Raw genomic sequence first — 17680 nt, 5'->3', positions numbered from 1 at the left:
GTGGCAAGCGCCTGTAGTCCCAGCTACTTGGGAGGCTAAGGCAGGAGAATGGCATGAACCCAGGAGGCAGAGCTTGCAGTGAGCCGAGATAGTGCCATAGCACTCCAGCCTGGGCAATAGAGCGAGACTCTGTCTCAAAAAAAAACACAAAAAAACCCAAAAACTCTATAGATACCCACCAATCCTCCACCAGCTCTCTGGCACTGTCTCTCTCTCTCAAAATATATTTGTTGAGGAAAGCTGGCCATGTGCCCTCTAGAGTCCTTCATCACCTGGGTTTGCTATTTGAATTTCTGTGGTGCAATTAACATGTTCCTCTGTCTCCTGAGAGTAAATTGGTGTAGGGAAGGTCTCGATGGGGGTCAGATTTGTTTATGGGGGGTTGCTTGTCTGCGTTGTGAAGAACACCTGGAAGGGTGTCCGGGAGCTCCGGGGCCCCTGAGGAGGCTGGGCAGTGGCCCTGGGGAAGGATCCGGTTTGAGCCAGAGCTGTGGGGACAGAGGGCAGTCAGGAAGGAGGAGGAGCTTAGAAACCCAGATGGGTGTCTGCTTGGCTTTGGGGGAAGGTAGAGAGAGAAGGAGGGAGAGGAGGAAAAATCACAAATTCCTCTCAGCACCACAGAAAATAGACTTTTATTTTTATCTGGGGGACCACAGAAGTTTTTTGCCGTAATTTTTGATCATGAAAACTTTCAAACGTATAGAAAAGTTGAATAGTACAATGGTCACCACCACTGAGACCCAATAATTAACATTTTTCTAAATTTGCTGTATCTATGTATGGACAAATAAATAAATACATATACTTTTTTTCTTGTTAAGAGACAAAGTCTCACTCCGTCACCCAGCCTGGGATGCAGTGGTGCGATCTTGGCTCACGGCAACCTCCGCCTCCTGGGTTCAAGCGGTTCTTGTGACTCAGCCTCCCAAGTAGCTGGAATTATAGGTGTGCCCTACCATGCTCAGCTTATTTATTTATTTATTGTATTTTTAGTAGAGTTTCACCATGTTGGCCAGGCTGGTCTCGAACATATGAGCTCAGGTGATCTGCCTGCCTTGGCCTCCCTAAATGCTGGGATTACAGACATAATATATATACTTTCTCTCTCTCTGCTAAACGATTTGAAAGTGAGTTGCAGACATCATGATGCTTCATCCGTTGCTATGTCAGCATGAATCTCTTAAAAATGACCCTCCCCTCCGTGACCATTAGTATTACTAAAAAAATGAACAGGAATCAACAAATGTCTGGCAAATGTGAGCTTGTGGTATTTATTGAGCTCCAGCTATGGGCCAGGCCTGGTGCTTGGCTCAGTCCCATTCTCTCTCACTTGACCCTCAGAACCACAGGCAGTACTTTACACAGAAGGAAATGGACTCAGAGAGGCAAAGTGACTCACCCAAGGTCACACAGCTCTGTAGTGTGATGGTTAAGGTGGAGCTTCACTGGAACCCAGGCCTGTGTGGCCATTCCCACTGTGTTCACGGTGGCCCCTTGACCAGCAGGCCCCTTGGAATGGACCCTTCCTAGGCTTGGCCAGGAGACTGTGTCATTTGAGAAAGAAGTTGGCATGGCACTCTCCATGTTCATGAGCCAAGGCCCAGAGAAGTGAAAGGACCTGCTGGAGATCCCACAGCAATTGAACAGGGCCGGCCTTTAGCCTCCTGCCCCTCCTCCCCACAGTCCATCAGCTGGGCACCCTCTGCCCCCTCCATTAGGCACAGCCCAGGCTAGGTGGCTCCCCTGGGGATTCATATGGATGTGGGAATCATTCCAGGAGGACAGGCTGCAGCTGGGAAAAGAGGGGCTGGTGCAGTCAACAGAGTCAGTCTAGAAGTCTGGCTCTGCCACTTTTTAGCTTGGTGACCTTGGGCAAATGACTTAACCTCTCTGATGCTCAGTTTCTCCTAAACCTACCTGCCAAGCTTATTCTGAGGTTCCAGTGGGGCAGTGCACAGTGCCTGGCACCTAGCAGGCATTCTTTAAACATTTCCTTTTCTCTTCTTGCCCTTTGTTTATAGCATCTTGCCCTTACTAGGCATTCAATACATGTAGAATGCATTAACTCAGTCAGCTACCCTTTATGGGAGACCCACCCTGTGCCATGTGCTAGGCCTTGGAGAGTCAATGGGGAGCAAAACCGTGGCCCTTACCCTAGTAGAGCTTAAGAACTGTGGGAGACAGAGGTCACTCTGCCAGGAGAGTGCTGCAGGGTGAGCCTCTGCAGGGCCTCTGTTGGTGGGTGGGCCACTGCAGGGCAGAGAGGGCTCCCCTGAGGAGGGGACCATTGAGCCGAGAGCAAAAAGAAGCACAGGCATTAATTGGACAACGGGGATCAGGGAACGGGGGAGCAGATGAGTGCAATCATGCTACTTCTCTCAGCCTCAGCTTAACCATCTGTAAAGTGGGGTGCTGACACTATCTTGCTAGCTGGCTTTGAGGACTTGGTGATATCGCAGATGTGAATATGCCCTGCAAGCCATGAAGTTCTCCTGCCAGCTCCCCGCAAGAGAGGCTCTGCAAGTATCTGAGGCCCCTATTCCTCCCTCTGGCCCCTCTGGAAGGCTCACCTCCTACTTTCCTCTCCCCAGTGTTGGACAAGTGGTGAATATCAAGGCCAAGGTGAACCGGGCCTTCAACTCCAGCATGGAGGTGTGTGGGGTGGGCACTGCTTGGGAGTGGGTGCGTGGGTGGGTCCTCTACCTCCTCTCTCCATTCTTCTCCCTGCAGCCCAGGGCCACTCACAGTCGCAGGGCCCTGATTAGAGCAGCAGAGTTCTGTAATGGTTGGCAGAGCAAGGGGAATCCCAAGGATCTTCCTGTCCCAAATCCCATAACACAGACAGGAAAATCGAGGCCCAGGAGGGGAAGGGACTTGCCCCAGGTCACTGAGCTACATAGATTCCAATGTGGGACTTGACTTCCAGGCCCCTGAGTCTCACATCTAGCCTCAGCAGCCAGGTTTTTGTGGGAATGGAGGGAAGGCAGCATGAGCGCCTGATCTTGGAGGAGGAGCTGGGGCAGGGAGAGTGCTGGGTTTCCAGCCCATGAGCTTGCCTCCCACAGCCCGTCTCCTCATCTGCAAAAGGGAACATGATTCCTATGTGGCAGGGTTGGAGGACTGCTGGTGATGCCCAGGGTTCTGTGAGCTGTGGGGGAGGGCTCTATTTCCCACCTATGGACTTCAGGCCCAGGCAACTTCACCAGCTGGGCCAGTGGTTCCTGAGGGAGCACTGAGGCTGGGTGACATAGTCCTGACTATGCCTCTGGGCACCCCATGAATGCTCAGGTACCCCCAGGTGCCTGTTCTTGATTTTTTATTTTTATTTTTATTATTTTTTTGAGATGAGGTCTTACTCTGTCACCCAAGCTGGAGTGCAGTGGTGCCATCATAGCTCACTGTAACCTCAAACTCCTGGGCTTTAGCAATATTCCTGCCTCAGCCTCCTGAGTAGCTGGGACTACAGGCATGTGCCACCACACAGCTAATTTTTGTGTGTGTGTGGTTTTTTTTTTTTTTTTTTTTTTTTTTTTGCAGAGACAGGGGTCTCACTGTGTTGCCGTGGCTTGTTTTGAACTCCTGGCCTCAACTGATCCTCCCGCTGCAGCCTCCCCAAATTCTAGGATTACAGGCCATTGAGCCTGGCCTATCCTTTAAATTTAGCCAACATTCTGCCTGTATGAAGCCCTGTTGTAGACATAGTCTCATTTTAATCCTCTCAACAATCCCACAAGGGTAGGTCTGATCACTCCCACTTTGTAGATGAGGAAACTGAGACCCAGAGAAGGGAAGTGACTTGCCCAAGGTTTCCCGGGGACCCAAGGGCAGAGTCAAACCCCCCCTCAGATCTCTGGCCTCCCAGACCTGGTAGGTGGTGCAGAAACTCTGGAGGCCTGGCCTGGGCTGGGACTTGCTGTCTGGTGGAGCTGCGGGGCTTCTAACTGGTGAGTGCAATGTTGTTCCTCATTCCTTCGCCCTTACTGTTCCTCTCCAGGTGGGCATCCAGGTGGCCTCGGAGGACCTGTGCTCTGAGAAGCAGTGGAATGTGTGCAAGGCCTTGGCCACCTTCGTGGCCCGCCGAGAGATCACCAAGGTAACTGGGTGCGCCTGGCTACTGGAACGCTGCTCAGTGACCTGGGCACCTGCCATGGCGAGTCTGGCTCAGGGGAATGAGGTTAGGGGTTGGCAGAGGGGATGGGGAGGGACACAGCAGGAATCCACAGCTCCCTAAGGAAGGCCCACCCCTCATTGCATTGGAATCCCCCAGCCACCTCTCCCCTCCTTTCCCCCACCTCTCCCTGTGCTTCTCCAGCGAAGATTCTTCTGGTCTCACCATTCTGGTCTCACCATTCTGTCACCTACAGTGACACCCCCCCATCCTCTGAGCCTTTGCCCAAGGAAGAGACCTGGGTGGGAGCTGGAGGATGAATATGTATCAGGTCATCGTGGAGGCAGGAAGATGGGGCAAAGAGGGAGGAAGCCTTGGAACTGAGCAGCAGCCCACGCCTGCTGTGTGCTACCCTCGGGCATGGGATGGTGCTGGGGACAGGCCCTTGTGCTATTTCAGGAGACTTGCCCTGAGTGTCCCCCACCCTGTCCCCTGGCCGACAGGTGAAGCTGAAGCAGATCACGCCGCGGACAGAAGAGGAGAAGATGGAGCACAGTGTGGCGGCTGAGCGCCGGCGCATGCGCCTTGTCTATGCGGACACCATCAAGGACCTCCTGGCCAACTGCGCCATTCAGGACGGTGAGCAGCTGCCAGCTGTGCATGGGGAGGGTAGCTGGCGTCCTGCATGGCCCCTCTGCCCCGGGCTCCCACTGGGCAGAGGCAGGAAGGGAGGCTCCGGGGACTTCCACCCACTGGTGGCCCTGGGCCTCTCTAGCCCTCTTGGCTCCGAGGTCTCCTCCAGGGAAAGGGAGTGTTTGGGCCTCTCTACCAGCTCCCAGGAACCATGAAGCTGCCGTTAGGTCATGTGGAAATCCCTTTGTTGGCCACAAAACGCATTTGGGTCTCCAGAAGCCAAGGTGTTTGGGAAGATAGTATTGAGCTATAACTTGAAGACTGTAGAATTTTTTAAAAAGCATATATATATGTATGCATCTATAAAAAGCATATATAGGCCGGGCGTGGTGGCTCATGCCTGTAATCCCAGCACTTTGGGAGGCCGAGGCGGGTGGATCACCTGAGGCCAGGAGTTCAAGACCAGCCTGGCCAACATGGTGAAACCCCATCTCTACTAAAAATACAAAATTAGCTGGGTGTAGTGGCGTGCACCTGTAATCCAAGCTACTCTGGGGGCTGAAGCAGGAGAATCGCTTGGACCTGGGAGGCGGAGATTGCAGTGAGCCGAGATCACACCATTGCACTCCAGCCTAGGCAAAAAGAGCGAAACTCCATTTCAAAATAAATAAATAAGTATATAGCATATATAAAACATGTAAAAAGCATATATATATGCTTATGTGTATGTGTGTGTATATATGCATACACTCACACACACGTATATATATTCTCACCCCTCAAAAGATAAAATAAAAAGCCAGACTCCTTTCTATCCCAGAATCCAGGTCGTCTCCCCAGAAGCATCTACTATTACCTGTTTTAGGGTATCTTTCCAGAAGTATTCCCTGTATATCTAAGCATAGCATGTATTATTTAGCTCCTGAAAAGGGGCATTCAGTACATACTGTTTTGTATCTTGCAGTTTCCCCTTAAAAATATATCCTGGGGGTTGTTCTATACCAGTACAGAAAGATCTACTTTGGACTGGGTGGGATTTTGACAGATGGGAGATAAGGAAGGGTTTCTGACAGAGGGCACAGCCTGGGCAAAGGCCCAGAAGGGAGACCTTGGACTTGTTTACTTATCTCCAGAATGTTCAAATTTGAGTCTTCCTTGAAACCAAAAGGAGGCGATCTTAGAAGAAAATCTCCCCGGAGTGGGGAGAGAGCAGGCAGAACTCGCCAAGCCCAGAGGAAGCCTCAAGCTATGCCCTGAGTTCCATGTGCCCTGGTTCTACTGGGCTTGGAAGCTGGAGCTGGGGAGGCCCAGCTCTTCCTACAGTCGTCAAGGCCCCTTTGATCCATCCATCCCCTTGCAGCCCTCCTAAATCTCTTCTGTCCTAACAGCCCTCCCACCTAAGAATCAGCTCAAGTGCCTTTGCCTGGCACTGGGCCTTCTGGCTGGCCGCTCAGCTTCACTGGGTACTGTCTCTTGACCTGCTGCAGCTCCTGTTAAGCCACAGGCCCCATTGCCCTGTGAATACCCTCCCCGTCCTGTCTCCAGACCTTGGCTCAGGCCACCCTCAACTTCCCCTCCTGTCTGCCCCCACCCTGTCTGTGGTCTCTCTGAGAGCCTGCAAGCCAAGCCAAGGGCAATGCCAGCTCTTTGATGGACCCTCCCTGAAGAAGTCTCTCCATGGGAGATAGGAGACAAATGACACCACCTTGGGTTTGGTGGGGCATGCCAGCATCTGCTGCCCTGAAGCCCAAGGCCCCATGCACTGCCTGGCCTCTCCTACTAAGGATATTCTAACACTATTGCTGCCAAGGATAAGGGAATCACCAGGGCAGAAGGCAGGGAAAAACCATCCTTTTTGAGAGCATATTTACTGGAGTCAAGTACTTTGTGATTATTATTTTTTTTGAGACAGAGTCTCACTCTCTTGCCCAGGCTGGAGTATAGTGGCATGATCTCGGCTCACTGCAACCTCTGCCTCCCAGGTTCAAGTGATTCTCGTGGCTCAGCCTCCTGAGTAGCTGGGATTACAGGTGCTCGCCACCATGCCCAGCTAACTTTTTTGTATTTTAGTAGAGACAAAGTTTCACCATGTTGGCCAGGCTGGTCTTGAACTCCTGGCCTCAAGGGATCTACCCTCCTTGGCCTCCCAAAGTGCTGAGATTACAGGCATGAGCCATTATGCCTGGCCTTGAGTCAAGCACTTTGTGACAATAATCACATTTCATCTTCAAACAGTCCTGTCGGGTCGGATTTCATGCCTGCCTTTACAGATGAGGCAACCGAGGCTCAGAGGGATTACTTGATTTGCCCAAGGCCATACAGGCAGTCTGGAGTGGAGCTGAGGCTCAGACCTGCTGTCTTGTCTCAGAGCTGGTGCTGCATCCACTGCACAGGACAGGCTCATCCCTCTCACCCAGGGCCACCCTCTGCCTCATGTGCACTCTGTGCTGAGTAAATAAAAGAACCTGAGTGGGGTAGAGTGGTGGGGGTCCCAGGGCTGCCTGTGGGGAGGGGCTGCCCTTGGGAATGTTCTCACCTCCCCGCTTCCCTCCCTTATCCCATCCCTGGTCAGATCTGGAGAGCAGAGACTGTAGCCGCATGGTGCCGGCTGAGAAGACCCGTGTGGAGAGTGTGGAGCTGGTCCTGCCTCCCCACGCCAATCACCAGGGCAACACCTTTGGGGGCCAGATCATGGCCTGGATGGAGAATGTGGCCACCATTGCAGCCAGGTGAGGGCAGAGTGTGCTGCCTCTGCCTCCCCTCCTTTCTCCTCCTCCTCCCCTTGGCCACCTCCCTCTGGAGGGGAAACCCCAGCTTGGGGTTGGCATTCAAGGCTTCAGAAGCTTGGCTGTTCTGAATCAGAGAAATGAATTTTTGTGAACTGACCATTCCTTGTTCTACTAAAAAAGCTAGCATCTTTTACATGGGAAACACCAGGTCTCTTGGCCTGGCACTAGATCCTCCCCTTGATCTGGCCCTACCTGCACTCCTTCTAGTATCTATGTTCCCTTCACATCAAGCCTTCTAGTATCTATGTTCGCTTCACATCAAACCATTTGCCGTTCTCTGTTCCCATCCTCCACTTTCCCAGCCCCTGCCTTTGCTCCTGATGTAGCCTCCTGCCATGCTTCCCCTACTCTTCTTTGTCTGCTAATATCCTGCCCACTTCCTCCATAAAGCCATCTCTGACTGTTCCCTTCTTCTAAGGGGTGAAAATTGTTTTCTCTCCTCTAACATCTGTTTCTGTCCGGGGCTTGTTCTACCCTAAATATCAGGGTATTTTTTATAGTTATGGTAACTGACCTTCACTAATTGACACTCTCACACCTCCAAGACTTTGCTCTTGCTGTTCCCTCTACCAGGAGTGCCTTTCCCAACCCATGCCCTTCCCAGCCAGGTGGATTCCTCCTTATTCTTTAGAGCCTGGCTTAAACGGCCCCTCCTCCAGTTTAACCTGTGGGAGACAGTGCATAAGCAATGCTGTTTTGGGCAGGCCTGGCTATGAGTGCAGTAAGATCCTGGAGGAGCCTGATGGTCAGGGAAGGCTGCCTGAAGGAAGAGCACTTCAGCTGGGACTTGAATGCCAAGTAGCTTTGGGTAAGGGGAGGGCTTCTAGATAGTGGGAACAGCAGCTACCAAGGTGTAAAAGTTGGAAGGAAAATGGGAAAGGGGTTTACCCAAAGCCCTGCTTTCTTATGTCCCCTCAAACTTGGCTTCTTTCCAGCCATGCATAGACCTCAGTATTCTAAGCTATGAAATGGGACTTTAGTTCTGTGCCTCTGAGCAGAACTGCCACTGGGTTGGGTGGCAGTGGGTGGGTCAGAATGTGTAGTTCCAGGCTGCGTCTGGGGATGGGACCAGGGTAGAAGGCCGGCCCAAGCTGGCCTAGCGTGGTGGCTCACACCTGTAATCCCAGCACTTTGGGAGGCTGAGGCCACTTAGGCCAGGAGTTCAAGACCAGCCTGGGAATAAGGTAAAACCTCATCTCTACTAAAAATACAAAAATTAGCCAGGTGTGGTGGTGCGTGCCTGTAGTCTCAGCTACTTGGGAGGCTGAGGCAGGAGAGTCACTTGAACCCGGGAGGCGGAGGTTGCAGTGAGCCGAGATTGCACCACTGCGTTCCAGCCTGGGCAACAGAGTGAAACCCTGTCTCAAAAAAAAAAAAAAAAAAAAAAGAGAGGCCAGGCGTGGTGGTTCATGCCTATAATCCCAGCACTTTGGGAGGCCGAGGGGGGTGGATCACCTGAGGTCAGGAGTTTGCAACCATGCTGGCCAACATGGTGAAACCCCGTCTCTACTAAAAATACAAAAAATTAGCCGGGCATGGTGGCAGACACCTGTAATCCCAGCTACTCAGGAGGCTGAGGCAGGAGAATTGCTTGAACCTAGGAGGCAGAAGTTACAGTGAGCCGAGATCCTGCCATTGCACTCCAGCCTGGGCAACAAGAGTGAAACTCTGTCTCAAAAAAAAAAGAAAAAAAAAATATATATATATATATAAATCTGGCCCAAACTAGTGGCTGAAGCACCAGGGGCATTCCTTCTGTCTCCCCACCCCTGCCTCCTCAGCCGGCTCTGCCGTGCCCACCCTACGCTGAAGACCATTGAAATGTTCCACTTCCGAGGCCCGTCCCAGGTCGGCGACCGTCTGGTGCTCAAAGCCATCGTGAACAATGCCTTCAAACATAGGTGAGGGTCTGGGATGGGTGCGGCCAGGGCCATTCAGGGCTGAGGGCTCTTCCTGACCCTAGAAAGGACCCTACTTCAAACTGTCCAGGAGCCCTTTGCCCTGCAGACAGGGTCTAAATCCCTGCCTGGCTGATGGGTTCCTTCACTGTCTCTGAAATTCAGCTCTGATTTTCCCTTTTTGGGAGCCTTCCCTGGCTCCCAGTCCTGCCCACCCATGGCTGGGTCAGGGACCCCTCCTCTGGGATCCCCCAGCCCCTGTCTCCTGCTGTCTCAGATCAGTGTCTCTGTCTCCCTCCTTGGCTCCTGGCTCCATGCCTGGACCGCTGCAGATGCTCAGATCACAGGGCCACTTCTTGCCAGTGTTTGGTTATTTATCAAACCCTTTCCCACACATTTCCTAAAATAATTAGTCCACAGAGTCTTTGCCTTTGCAATGAATTCTGAAACCTACTCCCATGAAAGCTGACTTTAAATAAGTAAATTTTTTGAGAATTTGAGAGGTCATTATTTAATTATTAAAAGTGAGGGATCAGGAGCCAGGCTGCTGGGTTCGAGTTTGGCTCCACCTCTTACTGGCTCTGTGACCTTGGAAGTAACTTAACCCCTCTGAGTGTCAGTTCTTTCACCTATAAAATGGGGCTCATCACAACTACCTCAGAGTTACGAGGATTCAATGAGCCGTTACCAGTAGAACGCCAGAGAAAATGTCTGGTAAAGGTCAGCCATTGTGGCTGCTCTTACTATTATTGTTGTTATTTGCAGTCTGACTTGCACACGTTCTGCCATGGTGCAGGGGAAAAGTCCTTTTGTAGGAGCTGTGAAGCCTGGATTTTAGTCCAGATTCCAGGAATCTGGAATCCTTGGAAAAATTATTGCCCAGTTCTAGGCCTTGGTTTCCCCATCTATATAATGTCCACATTCTGCAATCATAGAACTTCCAAAGTGATGGGGAATGGTGGTGGCTGCTATTTTATAATTAATAAAGATGGTAAGTGGCTGAGCGCAGTGGCTCACGCCTGTAATCCCAGCACTTTGGGAGGCCGAGGCAGGAAGATCACTTACGGCTCAGAGTTCAAGACTATCCTGGCCAACATGGCGAAACCCCGTCTCTATTAAATAAACAAAAAATGAACCAGGCATGGTGCACACACCTGTAATCCGAGCTACTCAGGAGGCTGAGGCACGAGAATCCCTTGAGTCCAAGAGGCGGAGGTTGCAGTGAGCCGAGATTGTATCACTGTACTCCAGCCTGGGCGACAGAATGAGACTGTCTCAAAAAATAAATAAAGGAATAAAGAAATAAAGACAGTAAGATACATGAATAGCAGCAACTGAGCTGTTTGAAGCAAGGCTGCCACAGCACTTGTAAATATGCACATAATGAACATTTTCTAATTAGGCCGTCCACCTCCACCTCCTGGTTTATGTCCTTATATCCCTTTGCAGTTTTTGATGGCATATTTATACCTTTGCTTTCTTGTTGGTTGCCTCCTCCCCCGACTGTTAGCCCATGAGGCATAGACTGGACAGGTTTATTCACTCCCGCGTCCTCACAGGGCCGGACACACACAGGAGGTGCTCTGTAAACACTGGTGGAGGGAGCGGTCCCAGGTGTCCTGTCACTGGGACTCCGATCCACGTTGCTGGAAGAACTGCAGGAGTGTATGTGAGTGTGTGTGTGCATACATGTGTGTATGTGTGTGCATACATGTGTGTGTATGTGTGTGCATGCATGTGTGTGGGCGCATGTGTGCATGTGTGTGTGTGAGTGTGTGTGTTGGGGAGGAGGCATGGCCCTTGGGAAGGTCTGTCCAGGTTGGAAGCCACACTCCCTCCCCTCAGCATGGAGGTGGGCGTGTGCGTGGAGGCCTATCGCCAGGAGGCTGAGACCCACCGGCGCCACATCAACAGTGCCTTTATGACCTTTGTGGTCCTGGACGCAGATGACCAGCCCCAGTTGCTGCCCTGGATTCGGCCTCAGCCGGGAGTAAGTGGGACCAGCGCCCTGCCCCACCAGCAGCTCCCCTCCCCTCCCTCTCTGCCCTGGCATGGTGGAGACTGCCAGCCCCCTACAGGCCTAGAGGCGTGAGGGGCCCACCCTACCCCTGTGCTGGGGCACAGCCAGCTGAGTGTCCTGGCTGTGAGCCCCGGGATGCCCCTTGTGCAGGGCGGGCTTGTTCTGCCTGACAGAACTCGGAATATGTGTGGGTCTGGTTCGGAGCTGGGGGTTAATGGGCTGTCATGAGCCTGCAGGGTTGGAAGAGTACTGGCTTTGGAGTCAGATGTGGGTTGGAACCTCACCTCTACTACATTCAAGTGATGCCCCCTCGAGCTTTCAGTCTCCATGTGTAAAATGGGCGTATCTGCAGTCCCTACCTCACAGGACTGTGGGGCGATAGATGCAGTACTGACTCCATGCCTGGCTGCGCCCTGGGAGCGGTCAGGTGGATGGTGAAAGCAACGCAAGGGGCACGGGAAGACAGTCAGGAGCCTGGTGCAAGGTCCTCTCTTACAAAATGCTCCCTGTGCCTCCTGTGGGCCAGGCCTTGGAGAGGCCGCTCCCTCCCTTGGGGGAGGTCCCCTGCCCTTCCTGCTGGCCTTCCAGAGGCTAGCGTGGGCTGTGGAGTTGGGTGGAGCCTCGGGACCGGGAGCTGGGGGTCACAGCCACAGCCGCTTCCCAGGCATTTTCCTTGTACTTGGGGCTGGAGGACGTTAGATGTGGTGGTAAAGAGGGTGGGCTTGAGGCAGGCCATTGGGGTGCTGATCCTGGCCTCGGCCCTTACCCCTGTGGCCTTGGCAAGCCCTCACCCTTCCTTGTCTCAGGTTCCTCCTCTGTAGAATGGATACAGCACCAGCCCCAGCCTCAGAGGGTTGTTGTAAGGATTTGGTACAATTCCACGTGGAGAGCCCTTGAGAAGAGTGGCTGGTGTGTAGTGAGTGCTCAGTAAATGTGGACTCTCATTACCATTGTGAGTGGCCTGTAAGGATCCCCATTTTACAGAGGAGGAAACTGAGGTCTGGCCAGGGGAGGTGGTGTTCCCAGGTCACTCAGAGAGTTTGAGGGGAGCTGGGGCTACAGCTTAGTTTCCCACTTTCCTGGCCAGGATGTTTTGATTCCAGCTGCCCCAGCGACACCTGAACTCCACGTTAGGGCTGCAGGATCTCCTTGGGCCCTGGGGGATGGAGAGGGGGCAGGACGGAGGGTGGGGGTAGCTGGTTGCCTATCCCGACTTCCTCTCCAGGATGGTGAGCGGCGGTACCGAGAGGCCAGTGCCAGAAAGAAGATCCGCCTGGACAGGTGAGTAGGGGCTGAGTGGTGGGCAGAATGTGGATTCGGGGCTGTTCACGCTCCGCTGACCCCAGGGCACTCGCTTTTCTTCAGAGCTGCCTGTGCGTTGGGCCCTGGGCCGGGCCCTTTACATCCTCTCGTTTTGGTCTTATTACACAGCGGTCTTCTGGCCTGTTGTACACACGAGGACGCTGGGGACAGAGGGGTTAGGTGGCTTGCCCAGGGACACACAAATATCATCAGCAGAGTCAGAATTTGAAGCTGGCTGAGTCCAGCCGATTTTAAATCCTGTGTTCTTGCCATTGATTCTGATGCCCATTTGGCAGATGAAGAAACGTTCAGAGAGGAGATGCAGTTGTTCAAGAGGTAAAGCCACTTTGGGAGGCCGAGGCAGGCAGATCCCCTGAGTTCAGGAGTTTGAGACCAGCCTGGCCAACATGGCAAAACCCCGTCTCTACTAAAAATACAAAAATTAGCTGGGCGTGGTGGCTCTCGCCTGTAGTCCCAGTGCACCTATAGTCAGGAGGCTGAGGCTGAGGCAAGAGAATCGCTTGAACTGGGAGTTGCAGATTGTAGCAAGCCGAGATTGTGCCATTGCACTCCAGCCTGGGCAACAGAGCAAGACTCTGTCTCAAAATAAATAAATAAATAAAAATGAAGCCAGGTGTGTCTGACTCTGCTGTGAAAGCATTTATGGACTTTAGAGGCTGTAAGCACAGCAGGGATCACAAGCTGTTGTTAGTAAGAAAGTGTGCATCTATGGCATTTACTGAGCATTTACTGTGTGCCAAGCACTGTTATTGTGATGACCCCATGAGGCAGGGGTGACTGCTGATCCCATTTCACAGATGAGGACACAGCAGCACCAGGGTGAGGTCACTCAGCAGGGGTATGGGGTGTGGGGATCGAGCCTTAGACGCCATACCCTTCCTTGCTGGCTCGCTCCCACCTCTGAGCTTTCCCTGGTGTAGGGGCCGAGCTGGTGTGCCCTCAGCTGCTGTGTCCTGTGTGACCATCCAGCCTCCCTACCCAGACAGGAGTCTCCCACTCTGCTGGGCTCAGCACAGGGCCTAGCACAGAGTAGGCCTGCAGTAGAGTCTGTGGAAAGTGCTGAACTTCCAGGGGACCCAGGTTGTCATCTTCTCTCCTTCCCAGGAAGTACATCGTGTCCTGTAAGCAGACAGAGGTGCCCCTCTCTGTCCCCTGGGACCCTAGCAACCAGGTAAGGCTCTCTGCTCTGAGAGGACAGTCTTCAGACCCACCGGGCCCCCACCCTTCCCTGCTTGTCAGAACGGGTTTGGAGGAAGGCCGGGGAGAGCAGGATATGAATGACACGTCTCATGATTGCTACCATTAGCAAAGAGCTGGCCTGCGTCCCTGTTTGGTAGGTGGCAGCGGAGACCCTGAGAGGCAGAGTAGCTTGTCCAGGGTCACACAGTGGGTCTAGCCAAGCCCAAGCCTGGACCTCCCTTCTCAACGCCCAGGACTCTTTCCAAAGCACCTGCCGCACCACCCCCCCACCGCCCAACCCATTCCTGGCCCAGGTTCCTCTCTGGCACACCCTTGGTCTTGGCTCAGGTGCCCTGGAGGAAGGGGGCGGGGTAGTGGTAGCATCTGTGTACTCTTCCAGGTGTGCCTGAGCTACAATAACGTCTCCTCCTTGAAGATGCTTGTGGCCAAGGATAACTGGGTGCTGTCCTCAGAGATCAGTCAGGTAGCTGACCCCACCCACCCAATTTTCCTTTCTCTTCTGAGCCAGAGGTGGCTAATGGCAAGCAACAAGAACTCTCCCACACCACTTATGTCAAAAAAAGATCTCTTCAAAGAATTGGGTGAGATCAAGAAACCAGTCCAGTTATGGAAACGTACCCGCCCCTGCAGGGCCTGGAGTCGAGAACCCCTAGATTCTTCTCTCCTGCCTGCCCCCGTTCCTGTTCTCAACCACTCAGGTCTGCTGCTGTCTGACCAGGCACTTCCTCCCTCTCTGTTCTTCTGCAGTGATCACTGCAGGGATCGGGGCAGCCAGCAGGCACGCGCTTACAGGAGACCTAAGCTCTGCCAGCTGCCTGTTCCCTTAGACAAGCCACTTACTGCCTGTGCCACTGGGGCTTGGATGGGCACCTGGCTGTCGGGAACCACCGCATGTTGCCTTAGTCACTGTTTTCTTAAGCCACCTTCCTGTCCATTTGTGCTGAATTCATAATTCGTGGGGATGCAGCTGAGACTCAGAGAGGTTGAGCTGCGTGTTCACAGTCACACAGCAAGTCAGCTGTAGCCCTGAGCTTCCAGTCTCAGCCTCCAGCATCCCCATCAGTCCACTCCACCACCCAGCAAATGAGGCTGCCCTCTGTCCCATGCAGGTCCGCCTGTACACTCTGGAGGATGACAAGTTCCTCTCCTTCCACATGGAGATGGTGGTGCATGTGGATGCAGCCCAGGCCTTCCTGCTGCTCTCGGACCTGCGTCAGAGGCCAGAGTGGGACAAGCACTACCGGTGAGGGGCCAGGGTGAGGGCAGGGCAGTGTCCCTTCTCCGGCCTGATGAGGGAGAGAGTGTCTCCTTCTGTGGGTCATCCTCCATGGTGCTCTGCCCTGCTGGGGCTAGGGGTGGGTTGGAGTTCCATGTTGGGTGGGGGGTCAGGGTCATGGGTATTTTGAGCCCTTAGGGAAGAGACTGAGCACGGAATTAGAGCTGGAGGCTTGAGTTGAAGTCCTGCTTCTGTCCCAACCAGCTGTGTGACGTTGGATAAGTCAAAGTCACTTCCTTTCTGGCCTCAGTTTCTCTCTTCTTAAAATTCATGCTTGAATGGCGGGTCATGGATTCACACTCAGAGATACTGATTTTCAAACCATGTGCTGTGGAGTTCTGTGTTCCCAAAGGGGCTTCCGGAACTGCTGGGGGTGGAGTTGGAAGGATGAAGGGTGAGCGGGACATAGCATGGCCAGTTTGTTGAACTTACCAAGTTTGCTGATTTTCCTCACAAATATATTATTTTTGAATATAATGAATGATTATGAATAGAAATATGTTATTCCTTTACATACATTTGTTCCTCCAAATTTATTGATTGTTCACACGACTATCTTCTCGAATTTAGTCAAGGAAGATAAATATGTTCTTAGGAAAATAGCAAAATTTGTGTTTTTCAAGTCCCCTTAAAGTCATTTTCTGTTCTGCCATCACCGGGGCTCGGGGGGGGGGGAGGTTCTTTGATAATTGCTTGTTATGAGGAGCCTACATTCTGGAGGATTTCCGTAAGGAGGTTCTGTGTGTTTGGAAATTCAGTCCGCTGGTCACTTGGTGAATTGTATTTTGACAAACTGGCTTTCCCCTTCCCACCCCATCTATTTTCTCCAGAGCAGGCTTGTAGCTCTTTATACATGGGCTTCTTGCTGAAGGTGTCTTTGCAAAAAGGGCCATGTTGCCTTAAAAAGCCCTGGCCCAGCTGACTCAGGCCTGCTGGTTGTCCCCTTCCAGAAGGCAGAGAGGTGATTTGGTGGTGGATGTCGTGTAGGGGGAGGGCGGTTGTGCATGTGGTAGGTGGGCTTCTTGGAGGGAGGCTGGGGTGGGCCTTGAAGGCCAGACCAAATCTTGATACTTGATGGGATTTGTGGGGGAGTGGCCTGAGGGGAAAGAGAGCCCCTAGTTTCTTCCCCATACCCTGCCTACTGCTGAGTGCAGGCAGGGGAGTGGGGAGGAGGCGGTGGGTCTGGACATGGCCATGTCTGCCTCTGTGTGGGTGTCCTTGTGTGGGTGCACGTGTTGGTATGAACCTGTGTATGCCCATGCATGTATGTGTCAGGTGCCTGGGCCTGGGGATACATCTCTGCCACCTGATAGCCTGGACACACCCCAGCCCTGCTTCCTTATTAGCTCTGTGGCTGTGGGCAGGTTATCTTCCTCATCTATAAGATGGGAATACTAAAAGCGTCTACAGCATGGGGCTGTTATGGAGATTAAGTGACACATGTAAAGCATTTAGAACAGCACCTGGCACTCAGTGGGCGCTCAGTAAATATTAAGAACAACTGCTAAATCATCACACATCCTTGTGGTGTCTGCACCTGCGCAGACATGTATAGACACACGTGGGTCTCTGTGTACACTGATGTCTGTCCATGTGCCTGTGCACATATGACCACATGTGTGCATGTATGTGCACATCTTTGTTCCCATGTCTGTGTGTATGTGTTCATTTACTTGCATGCATGTCTACATGTGCCTGTGTGTGCACACGCACATGTGTGTCCATCTTGGCTGGGCTTTGCTGCCTTCCTGCTGGCCGTTGCTGAGAGTACAGGGGGTGACATCCCACCACAGAAGCTGCTCAGGCACTGCAGCGTGGCGGGGCCCGGGCAGACCCGCTGCTTGCATGGGAGCTGGAAGCTTCCTGGGGCCCTGAGATCCCGGCCTCCCCACAGGAGCGTGGAGCTAGTGCAGCAGGTAGACGAGGACGACGCCATCTACCACGTCACCAGCCCTGCCCTCGGAGGTCACACAAAGCCCCAGGACTTCGTGATCCTGGCCTCGAGGCGGAAGCCTTGTGACAATGGGTGTGTGCCTATCTGCTGGGGGGTGGGGGACACAACTGGACAGGGTGGTAGGGTGGCCGCATCTCCCTCCCAGGGAGGGGCATCAGCCTGGAGCCAGAGCTCTGCTTCCCATTGGCTGTGGGGCCCCAGGCACCACTAGACTTTTCTGGGCTGCTGTGGCTTTACTATGGGTAAAATGAGGGATAGGGGCACACACTTCCCCTCTTGTCGCATTCCCTAGAGCAGGGCCACCCTTACCCAGGGTGGCTCAGGCTGCCTCGATGCAGGCCTTGGGCAGGAGATTTCTCACGTGGCCACCTCCTTGGCCTCCTCCCTCTGACAGCCCTGTGTGGGCTGGAGGGCCTAAACATCTCTTTTGCTGGAGAGACAGGGACAGAAAAAAAATCCCAAAGCCCACGAGTCTTCCC

The 17680-nt window shown here is 53.0% G+C and overlaps 1 protein-coding gene across 8 annotated transcripts in view; it reads left to right on the top strand.

The window, feature by feature from the left end:
* ACOT11 (acyl-CoA thioesterase 11) overlaps positions 1–17680 on the top strand; it is a 67362-nt gene that overhangs the window by 47225 nt on the left and 2457 nt on the right. For 7 of the 8 annotated variants that reach the window (XM_055092324.2, XM_003814992.5, XM_057298781.2 and 4 more), the window contains exons 4-14: positions 2592–2652; positions 3995–4093; positions 4612–4747; positions 7314–7470; positions 9312–9431; positions 11274–11418; positions 12674–12729; positions 13876–13942; positions 14351–14434; positions 15081–15214; positions 17142–17273. In XM_055092324.2, the coding sequence (XP_054948299.1) occupies positions 2592–2652; positions 3995–4093; positions 4612–4747; positions 7314–7470; positions 9312–9431; positions 11274–11418; positions 12674–12729; positions 13876–13942; positions 14351–14434; positions 15081–15214; positions 17142–17273 (1191 nt within the window). The remainder of the gene's footprint in view (positions 1–2591; positions 2653–3994; positions 4094–4611; positions 4748–7313; positions 7471–9311; positions 9432–11273; positions 11419–12673; positions 12730–13875; positions 13943–14350; positions 14435–15080; positions 15215–17141; positions 17274–17680) is intronic. The other variant, XM_057298782.2, reaches the window with a different exon arrangement.

Source organism: Pan paniscus, chromosome 1 (assembly GCF_029289425.2).
Source record: "Pan paniscus chromosome 1, NHGRI_mPanPan1-v2.0_pri, whole genome shotgun sequence".
In the NCBI taxonomy this organism is placed as follows: Eukaryota; Metazoa; Chordata; class Mammalia; order Primates; family Hominidae; genus Pan; species Pan paniscus.
The sequence above is the reverse complement of the archived record's forward strand: the minus strand, read 5'-3'. Positions and strand labels throughout refer to the sequence as shown.